Here is a 14084-nt window from a genome sequence, read left to right as displayed (position 1 = left end):
GGTTTATAATGCTACTGCGCTAGACAGCTGACAATGTGCCTGTTAAAGGCTACTTCCCAGCGGTTTGCGGAGTTCACATTCATGGTTAACCCTTTGAATGTCGGCTCAAGTGTAAATGACCTTTTCAAAGGCAAAATGTCCCCTATACCTCAGCTGCGCTATAGCATGCGTCGGATTGAATCCAAGTCTTAAAATGGTATTTTCAACATTTACAATAAAGGCAAATATACATATCGCAATTGTGTAGATAAATACAAAATCTGGGGTATTGCCTCAAATATCCATAAAACGCTGAAAAAGCACACTATTTAAAACAATCTCATAACTTAATTATTTTTCAATCCATACAATCTTTTAAAATTCGAGTACATCTCAAAGGCCAAAGGTTACCTGAAGATGTGGCATAAACATGCTGGAAAACATTTGTGATCAAATTGAAATTGACTGGCAGTATATTCAACTTCCCGTAGATATTTCTGTCTCCAAATCTTTCACTAAGCACGCTATCTTTGGTTTTGTATATCCTAAGTTGGTGTAAAAGAATGGAAAACACAGTAGATTCATATTGGCATATTCTAAGTACGATGACAGAATGGGTAATGTGTTTTTGGACCGTCCCTTGGTCGTATTCTCATGGGGCAGAAATCTCAGAGATCAATTAGTAAACTGATTTACCACCCCAAAATACCCCTGTACAAAGTCTATTTGCGCCTCTGCCCAAGTGTAATGGCTACGCGTAATGCAGTAGATTCAACAGTACAGCCTCCAAGCATGCTTTGTGACTACATACAAGGGAAGAGGAGGGCTGTATTCAAACAAGTGCAAGCATACAATACATTTAGAAACACTCGCAGCAGCCAAAGACAAATAGCATGACATATAAGAACGGCATGATCAACATTATGTGTAACGTGCCAAATTCTTGACAAATTACGATGTTTTCTGATTCAGTTGTAGGTACATGCAACACAAATTATTTGACATACAAGTTACACGTTGCTTATACAAAAGGCAGTGTCATTTTAGAACAGGGGAAGTTTGAGGTTGATTCATTCATTGTAGCCACAGTTTTTCTCTGTTGGGATGTGCTTATTAGTTCATTGAGCAGCTGACATGGCATGTTTACCTATAACTATGCTACAGCACACGCAAACAGATAGGGTTGGCAATGTATCTTTCATCAACATGTTTTCTATTGCAGATTTCTTGACAATGACATGCATCACAACAAACCTCATTCTTTTTTCAAATCTATTTAGTAACAGTGTTGAGTGCTGGGAGGACAAGTCTATAACCATTCTCCTAACCAGTGGGCTCAGAGTAGTTAAATAGAAATAAAATAAACAGCATTGTGGATGACTGGAGATTAAGCACAGTAGGCACCAAATCAGCCCTGTTCACTGTAAAATCGATCATAGGCCTACTGCTGTATTAAAGGGACGGTCTTTGTCAGAAGACAACATGCATAATCTTGGACTTTGACTTTCAATTTCCCTTTGTGTAATCTATAGAAAAGTGTGCAAACGTTGAATAGAGCGAACAACATATGACTACTGCAGAGTTGGTGAACTTTGTCACTTGTCCAGGAACAGACATTAGCACTGGGTCTGGCCCAGGCCTTTAGGAGGGAGTTTGAGCCCCAGGGAGTTGGTTCCTAGCGGGTCGATCATGTTCTTGTAGCGTTCTCCTCTGTGCTTCATCAGGAAGGGACCCCAGTCTGGCTGAGGGGCGCACACTAGCTTCAGACGCTGAAACACAGTAAAATTCATCACCATAAGATGTCATAATACCAGGGCACACATCAGGACAACATTAGAACACTGTTGTATAAAACCATTGTCCCTTGAGCCAGATGTCCTGGAACAAGTGTAGTAACATAGCATTAGAAGAATATTCCAATTATTTTCACTCTTTTGTAGGATCTTACCAAGCATCTCATCTCAATTTCACTATCAACCTACCTTAGGCATTATTATGCTACATTAACTTATTAGGATACATTATTGGACCACTACATAACATGGAAGATGAGAGAGACAGTAAATGTCTTTAGCAGGGGGAGGGGGAGCTATATTAAATGTCTTAAGCAGGGGGGGGGGGTACATTAAGCAGAGGGAGTGGGGAGCTACAGTAAATGTCTTAAGCAGGGGAGGGGGGGCTACAGTAAATGTCTTAAGCAGGGGAGGGGGGAGCTACATTAAATGTCTTAAGCAGGGGGGCTACAGTAAATGTCTTAAGCAGGGGAGGGGGGAGCTACAGTAAATGTCTTAAGCAGGGGAGGAGGGAGCTACATTAAATGTCTTAAGCGGGGGGAGCTACAGTAAATGTCTTAAGCAGGGGAGGGGAGCTACATTAAATGTCTTAAGCAGGGGAGGGGAGCTACAGTAAATGTCTTAAGCAGGGGGCTACAGTAAATGTCTTAAGCAGGGGAGGGGGAGCTACATTAAATGTCTTAAGCAGGGGAGGGGAGCTACAGTAAATGTCTTAATCAGGGGAGGGGGGAGCTACAGTAAATGTCTTAAGCAGGGGGGGTAGCTACATTAAATGTCTTAAGCAGGGGAGGGGGAGCTACATTAAATGTCTTAAGCAGGGGGGCTACAGTAAATGTATTTTAAGCAGGGGAGGGGGAGCTACAGTAAATGTCTTAAGCAGGGGGGCTACAGTAAATGTATTTTAAGCAGGGGAGGGGGAGCTACAGTAAATGTCTTAAGCAGGGGAGGGGAGCTACATTAAATGTCTTAAGCAGGGGAGGGGAGCTACAGTAAATGTCTTAAGCAGGGGAGGGGAGCTACATTAAATGTCTTAAGCAGGGGGAGCTACAGTAAATGTCTTAAGCGGGGGAGCTACAGTATATGTCTTAAGCAGCGGAGGGGGAGCTACATTAAATGTCTTAAGCAGGGGAGGGGGAGCTACAGTAAATGTCTTAATCAGGGGAGGGGGGAGCTACAGTAAATGTCTTAAGCAGGGGGAGCTACATTAAATGTCTTAAGCAGGGGAGGGGAGCTACATTAAATGTCTTAAGCAGGGGGAGCTACAGTAAATGTATTTTAAGCAGGGGAGGGGGAGCTACAGTAAATGTCTTAAGCAGGGGAGGGGAGCTACATTAAATGTCTTAAGCAGGGGAGGGGAGCTACATTAAATGTCTTTAGCAGGGGGGGGGGAGCTACAGTAAATGTCTTAAGCAGGGGAGGGGAGCTACATTAAATGTCTTAAGCAGGGGAGGGGAGCTACATTAAATGTCTTAAGCAGGGGAGGGGGAGCTACATTAAATGTCTTTAGCAGGGGAGGGGAGCTACAGTAAATGTCTTAAGCAGGGGAGGGGAGCTACATTAAATGTCTTAAGCAGGGGAGGGGAGCTACAGTAAATGTCTTAAGCAGGGGAGGGGAGCTACATTAAATGTCTTAAGCAGGGGGAGCTACAGTAAATGTCTAAAGCAGAGGGAGAGGGAGCTACATTAGTTAAATGTCTTTAGCAGGGGAGGGGAGCTACAGTAAATGTCTTAAGCAGGGAGGGGGAGCTACATTAAATGTCTTAAGCAGGGGAGGGGGAAGCTACAGTAAATGTCTTAAGCAGGGGAGGGGGAGCTACATTAAATGTCTTAAGCAGGGGAGGGGGAGCTACATTAAATGTCTTAAGCAGGGGAGGGGGGAGCTACAGTAAATGTCTTAATCAGGGGAGGGGGGAGCTACAGTAAATGTCTTAAGCAGGGGGGGTAGCTACATTAAATGTCTTAAGCAGGGGAGGGGGAGCTACATTAAATGTCTTAAGCAGGGGGCTACAGTAAATGTCTTTTAAGCAGGGGAGGGGAGCTACAGTAAATGTCTTAAGCAGGGGGGGGCTACAGTAAATGTCTTTTAAGCAGGGGAGGGGGGAGCTACAGTAAATGTCTTAAGCAGGGGAGGGGGAGCTACATTAAATGTCTTAAGCAGGGGAGGGGGGAGCTACAGTAAATGTCTAAAGCAGAGGGAGGGGGGCTACATTAAATGTCTTAAGCGGGGGAGCTACAGTATATGTCTTAAGCAGGGGAGGGGGAGCTACATTAAATGTCTTAAGCAGGGGAGGGGAGCTACAGTAAATGTCTTAATCAGGGGAGGGGGGAGCTACAGTAAATGTCTTAAGCAGGGGGGGGAGCTACATTAAATGTCTTAAGCAGGGGAGGGGGAGCTACATTAAATGTCTTAAGCAGGGGGAGCTACAGTAAATGTATTTTAAGCAGGGGAGGGGGGAGCTACAGTAAATGTCTTAAGCAGGGGGGGGGGGCTACAGTAAATGTCTTTTAAGCAGGGGAGGGGGGAGCTACAGTAAATGTCTTAAGCAGGGGAGGGGGAGCTACATTAAATGTCTTAAGCAGGGGGGGGAATCTACAGTAAATGTCTAAAGCAGAGGGAGGGGGAGCTACAGTAAATGTCTTAAGCAGGGGAGGGGGGAGCTACATTAAATGTCTTAAGCAGGGGAGGGGGGAGCTACATTAAATGTCTTAAGCAGGGGAGGGGGGAGCTACATTAAATGTCTTAAGCAGGGGGGGGGGAGCTAATAATAATAATAATAATATATAATATATATGCCATTTAGCAGACGCTTTTATCCAACAATTTTAAGCAGGGGAGGGGGGGGCCTACAGTAAATGTCTTAAGCAGGGGAGGGGGAGCTACATTAAATGTCTTAAGCAGGGGAGGGGGAGCTACATTAAATGTCTTAAGCAGGAGGGGGAGCTACATTAAATGTATTAAGCATGGGAGAGGGGGTACATTAAATGTCTTTAGCAGGGGGGGCTACATTAAATGTCTTTAGCAGGAGGGGGAGCTACATTAAATGTCTTTAGCAGGGGGAGGGGGGAGCTACATTAAATGTCTTATGCAGGGGAGGGGGAGCTACATTAAATGTCTTAAGCAGGGGAGGGGGGAGCTACAGTAAATGTCTTTAGCAGGGGAGGGGGAGCTACAGTAAATGTCTTTAGCAGGGGGGTGTGGGAGCTACATTAAATGTTTTAGCAAGGGGAGGGGAAGTTACAGGAAATGTCTTTAGCAGGGGGAGGGGGAGCTACAGGAAATGTCTCTAGTGGGGAGGGTGGCTACAGGAAATGTCTTTAGTGGTGGGAGGGGAGCTACAGTAAATGTCTTTAGCAGGGAGGGTGGCTACTGTAAATGTCTTTAGCGGGGGGGGGCTGCATTAAATGTCTTTAGCTGGGAGGGGGCTACAGTAAATGTCTTTAGTGGGGGGAGCGGGCTACAGCAAATGTCTTTAGCGGGGGGAGGGGGAGCTACAGTAAATGTCTTTAGTGGGGGAGGGGGGAGTTACAGTAAATGTCTTTAGTGGGGGAGGGGGGAGCTACAGTAAATGTCTTTAGTAGGGAGGGTGGCTACAGGAAATGTCTTTAGTGGGGGGAGGGGGAGCTACAGTAAATGTCTGGAGTGGGGGAGGGGGGAGTTACAGTAAATGTCTTTAGTGGGGGAGGGGGAGATACAGTAAATGTCTTTAGTAGGGTAAAGCTACAGCAAATGTATTTAGCAGAGAGGGTGGCTATAGTAAATGTCTTAGGAAGAGAGAGGGGGAGCTACATTAATTGTATTTAGCAGGGGAGGGTGGAGCTACAGTAAATGTCTTTAGCAGGGAGGGTGGCTACAGGAAATGTCTTTAGTGGCGGGAGGGGAGCTACAGTAAATGTATTTTGTAGGGAGGGTGGAGCTACAGTAAATGTCTTTAGCAGGGGAGGGTGGAGCTACAGTAAATGTCTTTAGTAGGGAGGGTGGCTACAGGAAATGTATTTTGTGGCGGGAGGGAAGCTACAGCAAATGTCTTTAGCAGGGGAGGGGAGCTACAGTAAATGGCTTTAGTGAGGGGATCTAGAGTAAATGTCTTTAGCAGAGAGGGCGGCTACAGTAAATGTCTTTAGCAGGGGGAGGGGGCGCTACATTAAATGTCTTTATCAAGGGGAGGGGGAGCTACAGTAAATGTATTTAGCAGGGGGAGGGGGAGCTACATTAAATGTCTTTATCAGGGGGAGGGGGAGCTACAGTAAATGTATTTTGCAGGGGGAGGGGGAGCTACATAAAATGTCTTTAGCAGGGGGATAGCTACAGTAAATCATTTCATACCTGGATGAAGGTGCCGGGGGCCAGGTGCATCTTGATGCCAAACATGATGGGGATCCAGATAACAGAACACACCACCATGAGCCAGCCCATCACCATGGACCAGGTGGGGTAGGTGTAGGTCTCATAGGTCATCACCTTCCAGTGGTACAGACTCAGACCCAGAATAAACTGTAGTACAGGCAGAAGACAGGGACAACCAAGACATTAAAGGCTTCTGAGCATTAGGTGAACTATAGAAATATAATTATTAGAAGGGATAAAGCCCCTGCATTTGGCTAGAACAGGGTGCACGTTATTGGTCCTGGGGCCCACCCTGGGTGCACGTTTTGGTTTTTACCCTAGCACATTTCACAGATGATTCAATAATCAAAGCTTGATGATTAGTTGGTTATTTCAATCAGCTGTGTAGTGCGAGGGCAAAAACCAAAATGTGCACCCAGGGTGGGCCCCAGGACCGGGTTTGGGAAACCCTGGACTAGAACACTCATGGAAACACTCAATATGACTGACATGGTAAAGTGATGCACAATGCCCATGTAATTCGACTTTTATGCAGTTAACACTGTTTCTTATGCTGAAAGCAACATGTTCTATATAAAATCACACAGAGCAACATGAGAATACAGAATATATTTAATCTTGGCCTGGGGATGGTAGCACCTACTGTGAGAATGGTGGGGGTCACAAAGGCCCAGCAGACCCTCCAGAACATGTTTGGCTGGAACCCGATCATCATTTCAATGTCTTCACAGAACCTCTTCAGACCTAGAACACAACAACCAGATAGTGTGAGTCCTTTCACACACAGTACCAAGGTTGATAATGTTACTCAACCACAATTAGTAAAGCATATCTTGAAAACATTTACAGGAAGGCTTATGCCATATAAGGTCTTTGTCGAATAAGGTATCTTTCGAATACAGTCTGAAAAAAACTGTACAAACACTGGATCAGTGCCTGTCAAGACGATACATGACTCACCATAAATGTATGATACTCCCACAAGTTCAAAGATGGCGATGATGATCAGAGAGTATGAGGCTGCATATGTGTCCACCAGCTGAAGCATATACATTCCATTCTGCCAGAATGGGATACAAGACCCATCAGAGCACTGAAAACATAGCAGTCCTCTACACAGCCTCACTGACTCTCAATGTCATTTTATTAGTTTGACTGTGTATCCTTAATGTTTGAGACGTGTCACTCAGACACCTAAACTGTATAATACATTTGCGATATTGACTTAATTACTAGGGCCGGGATCTAGTTGTTGCAGAGCAGCGCACGACACAGCGCCTTCTCAAGGCATACGTCATTTATGGTAAACGCTACAGATGAGTGAATGCTGAGGATCAGATTAGGCCTTACCTCTGTGATCATGGGGTACCCCAGGATGTAGAAAGAGGTGCAGCACCCCAGGGTGAAGAGGGCCTTGTACTTCCTCAGATATCTGGGGAACTCATCTGACACAGACGTCACTATGGTCTCAATGGTGGCAAACTGAGACAGGGACAGTAGATACTTAGTTAATACAATAGATTCCGTCGAGCAACAGAAAGCAAAATGACATAATCTTGGTACTACACATACTTACAATGAACCACTAAGACCCTGTGGAGGTCTTATCAAACACTAAGACCCTGTGGAGGTCTTATCAAACACTAAGACCTTGTGGAGGTCTTATCAAACACTAAGACCTTGTGGAGGTCTAATCAACCACTAAGACTTTGTGGAGGTCTTATCAACCACTAAGACCTTGTGGAGGTCTTATCAACCACTAAGACCTTGTGGAGGTTTTATCAACCACTAAGACCTTGCGGAGGTCTTATCAACCATGAAGACCTTGCAGAGGTCTTATCAACCATGAAGACCTTGCAGAGGTCTTATCAACCTAATGAACCATTAGGGCGACGCACAATTGACCCAGCATCGTCCGGATTAGGGGAGGGTTTGGTAGGACGTCATTTTAAAATTAAAATATGTTCTTAACTGACTTGCCTAGTTAAATAAAGATAAAATGTAAATAAAAGACCACCAAGTAATTAAATACAAACACTTACATCCACAGAAAACAGAAAGCAGAACAATAGTTACCATGGTATCCAGTCCCAGGGTGAGTAGCATGAGGAAGAAGATGATGGCCCAGAAAGGAGAGAGAGGAAGTCTGGTGAGGGCCTCTGGATACACTACGAAGGCTATGCCAGGACCTGCAGAATCACAACAAGACAACAGAACTGTCTAGTTACACTAATATTACCTCAAAAAGTTATTTTAATAGACTAGAATAACGGTTTTCTTTACCCCCATCAGCCACCTGTTCGATGGGCACTTTCAGCTCATGAGCCATAAACCCGATGACAGAGAAGATGACAAACCCTGCAAAGATGCTGGTGGCACTGTTGGTGCAGGCCACAATGATGGTGTCCCTAAAAGATCAAAGACAGTCTGAAATTGCATCTACAGTATAGTTTGCATGTAGGGCATGTTTCCTGGACCCTTAAGACTAGTTCTGGAGTAAGAAGCATACCCAATAGAGAATCTGTGTCCGGGAAACCGTCCCATAAGGTTTAACCCTGCTCACCTGTAGCAGTTGTTATGGAACTTGTTGTAGGAGGACAGCGTGATGAGTCCACCCCAGGCTGCTGACAAGGAGAAGAAGATCTGGGTTGCAGCATCCTTCCACACCTTGGCATCGTAGAGTTTCTCCCACTTGGGAGTGATGAAGTAGAGGATGCCATCCCCAGCTCCAGGCAGAGTAACTCCTCTGACCAGCAGAATCACCAGCACCACATAGGGGAACGTAGCTGTGAAATACACCACCTATAGAATAGAACAGAATCCAACAGAATCCAACAGAATCCAATCCAATAAAATAGAATAGAAAAACTTTAATAATCCTATAATCCTATTGTCAATCAGTGCAGCAACGTAGGCACAAAGACAACAATCCAAAAACAGACACCAATGACCACAACATATATCTCTGAAGAAAAGCATCAAAAGAATAATATAAGTATGTTGGCTGGAAAGTGACAATGATTACCTTCCCAGATGATTTGATTCCTTTAGCCAGTGAGGCGTAGACAATAGCCCATGCCAAGAGAAGACAGAGGGCCAGAGGCCAGCGGATTTCCCCTGGGTATTCTATTCCTCTGGAGATGTTCAGTACATTATATCTACATGGAGAGAGGGAGTGGGAGACATCAGGCTACAACGCAATGCCTTCAACTCAATAAGATATTATTTTCACTGACACACACACACACACAGCAGACATATTTTTTAAAAATTGTATTACATAGCCTAACATGATAAACAATACGTACTTAAAATACTCTTCACTTGGGCTGACATAGGTTTTGTTGATCTCAGATGTGATGTTAGTGAGTTTGCTCAGATTCCCAATGACATCAGCAGACAAACACAGTGTAGTATTCCTTATAGAGGTGGCGTTCGCATCACGCAGAATGCATGACTCTGACAGGACAACAAAAGCGAAGAAAGTGGGTGGTAGCATGTGTGAGTAGTTCTGTGGTGGCTAAAATTGATGGTATGAATAAATCCACGATGCAGCGCAAGAAGAACAGATGGATGCTAGAGGGCGTCACAGTAGCCTTTCCTCCAGCGAGAATTGTGTCAAGTAAGCATTTGCACGGTATCTTACATTAATGCTTTGCCATAGTATTCGATTGTGGCCTATTTATATGACTTACAATCCAAAGGATTTTATATCCCTGAATAAATGAAATGCACAGTATTTTCTCACAATAAACATTTCTAACAACAATGAATCCTTGCATTCCAAATTGGAAGGTGTTCTGTCTTCTGAATACTTACCAAGAAGAAGCATGTCTTTGTCCTTGCAGTGTTGAGTGTTCCATTTATTCTTGCAGTTCGCCCAGGGGAGTGAGCCCTTCAACGAAGCGAACAGGTAGTACAATGTCCAGCACATTATTATGTTATAGTATATGGCTATCAAGACTGATATTATCAACATGGCAATCCCGCAACCTAAAATAACGAATGAGACGAAATATAGAAATTACTCTTTTGCACCTGAAATGTATAGGTTATAATAAAAAATAGACTATGCTTACGTACTGTTCAAGTATGATCGCTGTTGTTTGGCTTACCTTGAAGAGCAGGGATTGCTTTCCATACGGACACGGGTCCTTGGCTTGCAAACTGCCCCAAGGACACCTCCAATAAGAATATGGGGATTCCAGCAAGACCCAACATTATTAGATAAGGAATCAAGAAAGCACCTTCAGGAAGGAAGTGGAAACGGAGTTGAATGTCAGGCAGCTCAATCCGATTACACTTTTGCATGAAACAGGCTGAATGGTGAAATTATTGGACAAGAAATATGTAATTTCACAGCATATAAATGTAAATTGTAGTTGAATCACAATTATTATTCGTTTTATTTAATAATATAAACTGCATTAGTATCAATATTAAACGAATCAATTAATTATTATTATTTTATGTAAATTGTTCATTTATTATTATTTAATTGATTAAAATAGGCTATTGAAATAATAGTCAAACGCTAAAACGAATAAAGTCTCCAAAATAAATAAACAGATAGGGATTTCATTATTTTATATATTCTGTTTTCTTTGCTGAGAATAGCAGATGCAGTTGATGAAGGGTGCAAACGAATCAAATTGTTTTGCAACATATATGTGTCCTTTACCTCCTCCATTTTGGAAGGCTAGGTATGGGAATCTCCAGACGTTTCCCAAACCAACAGCATATCCAACCATTGAGAGAATGAAGTCCATTTTATTGGACCAGTTTCCTCTCGCTTTATTCTCATCCCCTCCTTCGTCATCATCATCCTGAAGGAAACAATTAACGTTTAACGGTTATTTAAAAACACAAATATATGATTGATGTCGAAAAGTCTTTAATTATCACCGATCAATTTGATCTGTTCCTGCACATTTCACCATTTTTGTAATTATACATGTAGGACTATTCATTCTAATGATTCTGTTTCGATTAGGCTACAATCATGATGCGTTCCATCACTTCAACACAAAGGGCGCTATTTGGTTTGATATGTCCCCAGGGAAGGAGAGGAGAGGGCCTGCAGCGCTACAAACTACTCCGCAACACCCTGCTCTGCAGTAAGTAATGCATTGGGACGGAACACCAGCAAAATGCTATCAGGAAAGTGAAATTCGTTTAGGCAGCACACCAGTTTACACTTGACAGATGGAATCAGCCACTGGCTATGTTCTGGGCATGCTTTTTACTCGCGTCATGCCTGAGTAATAAAATAACGGACTCTTACCCCGTCCCCGGTCACTGTGCCAGGTAGAACCGAAATGTTTTCATCTGTCCCCAGTATCACAGTGGTGGGACTAATCACCGTCCCCGTGCCATTTTGCTCTACTGGGATCGTTGTAACACTTTCATTGGGACAGGGATCTGTGCCATGACTGTGTGTCGTAAAATGATCCACAGAGGCACATTCGGCTCCATCAACGTCGGTATTATGCGTTGCAGGTGCGTGGGTTTTATACGTTCCTTTTCTTGTGTTAGGCCTATCCACCGGTTGAGAAAAAGTTTGTTCATCGGTTTTTGAAGGATGCTGCCAGTTTGAAGAGGGTAGATCTGGGACATTATCTTGTTTGTTTATTGCTACTCCTACCGCTCCAGTATCTGATTGTGGTAACGACTCCTGAGTGGAAGGATCAGATACCTGCCGGTTGTTCATCTCTTCAGAACAATCCTACAAAAGGTGAAATTAAAATTCGTTAGAATATAGGCGTATACATACAACTGTACAAAGTAAATGGTAAAATAGACTAGAAAATCAAGTGACTTAATTGGTGGCAATTCACATATTGGATAACATATATACAGTTAGGCCTAGTGCATGTGTTGTTTTAGTTCAATACTATTATTGCATAATTGTGGCAATTCCTTGGTGGGGCATTGGTCGACTCTGGTTTGGTTATTTATTCATTATTGCAGAGATTCTTTAATTTTACGGCTCATTTGCTCTCGGTCATTCCGTGCAGCAGCAGCAGCGGCCCCTCTCTCTGATTGAATAGGCAATAGACAAGCTGTTGAGCCCCTCTCCCCCAGTCCTAGCCCAGCAAGCATTCTCCACCGCAGTAAAACGTAAACACAACAAACAGATCAAATGATTACCTGCGTAGAACCAAAAATCGTTATTGTTTTAAAATTGAGATACATAAAACTACTTTGCCAAAGTAAAAACACACAAACACAGGCACATATGCTATAAACATGACTAAGCTACTGACAATAGAAGAGAATCTTGCAAAAATTCAAAAATATATGCTGGAATAAGATTAGCCAATAAAATTACTGAACAGAAGTTACAATTAAACTGAACAGAAGAAGTCGAGTAAGGAATGTTTCGCTGCCTGGAGTAGAGAGAATGAGCTGTAAATAGACGCATCATAGTTTCAGCACAATGCATTTCAGCACCATGGACGGCGACCGTGGTTCGACTACTGTACAGTAGTCCACTCAGTGTTGACTGAATAAGTGCCACTTGTGATTTTTCATCAATTTTAGTCTAAAATAACTGTACGTAGCCACAATCATTGTTTAGGCTAGGAATTGAATATCAATGAACGCATCTCACCATGTTTGTAGTAAATTCCAGGACAGCCGGAAGCTGAGAAGAGAAGTCAGGACTGCAGCGAGATTGAAAGAAACTGCAAATGCAAAGCTCTGTCGGTGGGAGTTTATTTAGCCTACGTCATAATATTGCAAGGTGCCCTTCGAGGAACGTTTTACTGCTAATATGTATTCAATGCATCTTCAGTTGGAGATTCACAATTCTTACAGGAACAACTATTCATGCCTAATGCCGTTTGCACGCTTTGTCACTCGTCGTTCGCTGCCAGCTCTGGTGTTTGGCTGGACAAATTAATGGACAAAGTATACACGAGGGAATACACAAAACAATTAAAACCGACATTAATCTCGTCACATAAAGAGAAATGCGACTTAACTATGGACTTCACAGGTTCGTTTCAGGGCAATGTCCTGAATAATTGAAATACAATTATAATTATTTTATAGTTTCCATGTTATGATTAGTAAACCTACAATGTCAGAGTGCATCCAGATCTGACAATTTTCTGTTTTCTTCATCCCCTACAGCACATTTTAGCCATTCAGCAGGAATGAACGCCTCAGCAGCGCGAGGCGAGCTAAACATCTGTGCTTGGCAGGGATAAGCTCTTCCACATTTAACTGGCCAGTGCCCAATACCAGTTTAATTACTTTCTCAACCAAGATTAATTGTAATTGATTTATTTCTACACCTCTTTTCGTCTCCCCTTACACCATACTTTGTTTCTCAGACCAAGGCCATTCTGAGAAGAAATACATTGTAAAAAATAATTATCACATTTTTATTGAGTGGATTGGAAATATTTTCTATTGGATATCGTGCTCATCATATTTGCTAAAAGCAAGCAGGAAAACATGTTCAGTGAAAAATAACTACTATTTATTGCATTTAATTAATCAATATAGGCCTATTTAAAACAAATCTGACTTAAGGAAAGATAAACAAATTATGGCTGAAATGAATAATCAACACCATAATAACCTCATACTCATTACTAATAATTTATTATTTCAGTAAATATATTTGAATGTGTATCTGGAGGTGAGAGTTTCTGTGTGTTATTTCCTAACAGCTTCTGTTGATCTATGTGTCCAGTGTGCTTGTAGGGCCAATGATGCAGAACTAATAGCTTTTAGTCCTGAAACAGCTCCCTGCTCCCAACAGCAGAGAAAAACCCAAAGCTCTGGGTCCAGTTCGTTGTGTGTGTGTGTGTGTGTGTGTGTGTGTGTGTGTGTGTGTGTGTGTGTGTGTGTGTGTGTGTGTGTGCGTGCGTGCGTGCGTGCGTGCGTGCGTGCGTGCGTGCGTGCGTCAGGGGATAGTCCTTTAATGAACACTGGCATCCCACTAAAGGACTCCT

At 43.0% G+C, this 14084-nt stretch overlaps 1 protein-coding gene across 1 annotated transcript; it reads right to left on the bottom strand.

The window, feature by feature from the left end:
- Window positions 1-842: 842 nt before the first annotated feature.
- Window positions 843-12950, bottom strand: LOC118396061 (sodium- and chloride-dependent glycine transporter 2-like). The gene is made up of 15 exons (XM_035790195.2): window positions 12935-12950; window positions 11402-11502; window positions 10799-10943; window positions 10233-10364; window positions 9937-10110; window positions 9426-9576; window positions 9143-9275; window positions 8681-8919; window positions 8401-8525; window positions 8194-8306; window positions 7468-7599; window positions 7078-7177; window positions 6761-6861; window positions 6097-6264; window positions 843-1748 (listed from the first exon to the last, which is right to left on the bottom strand). The coding sequence occupies exons 1-15, from the start codon at window positions 12948-12950 to the stop codon at window positions 1596-1598; spliced, it is 1983 nt and encodes a 660-aa protein (XP_035646088.1). The 3' UTR covers window positions 843-1595.
- Between the last annotated feature and the right edge of the window lie 1134 nt (window positions 12951-14084).

Source organism: Oncorhynchus keta, chromosome 17, assembly GCF_023373465.1.
Source record: "Oncorhynchus keta strain PuntledgeMale-10-30-2019 chromosome 17, Oket_V2, whole genome shotgun sequence".
NCBI classification, from domain to species: domain Eukaryota; kingdom Metazoa; phylum Chordata; class Actinopteri; order Salmoniformes; family Salmonidae; genus Oncorhynchus; species Oncorhynchus keta.
Note: the sequence above shows the minus strand (reverse complement) of the source record. Positions and strands in the feature narration are given on the sequence as shown.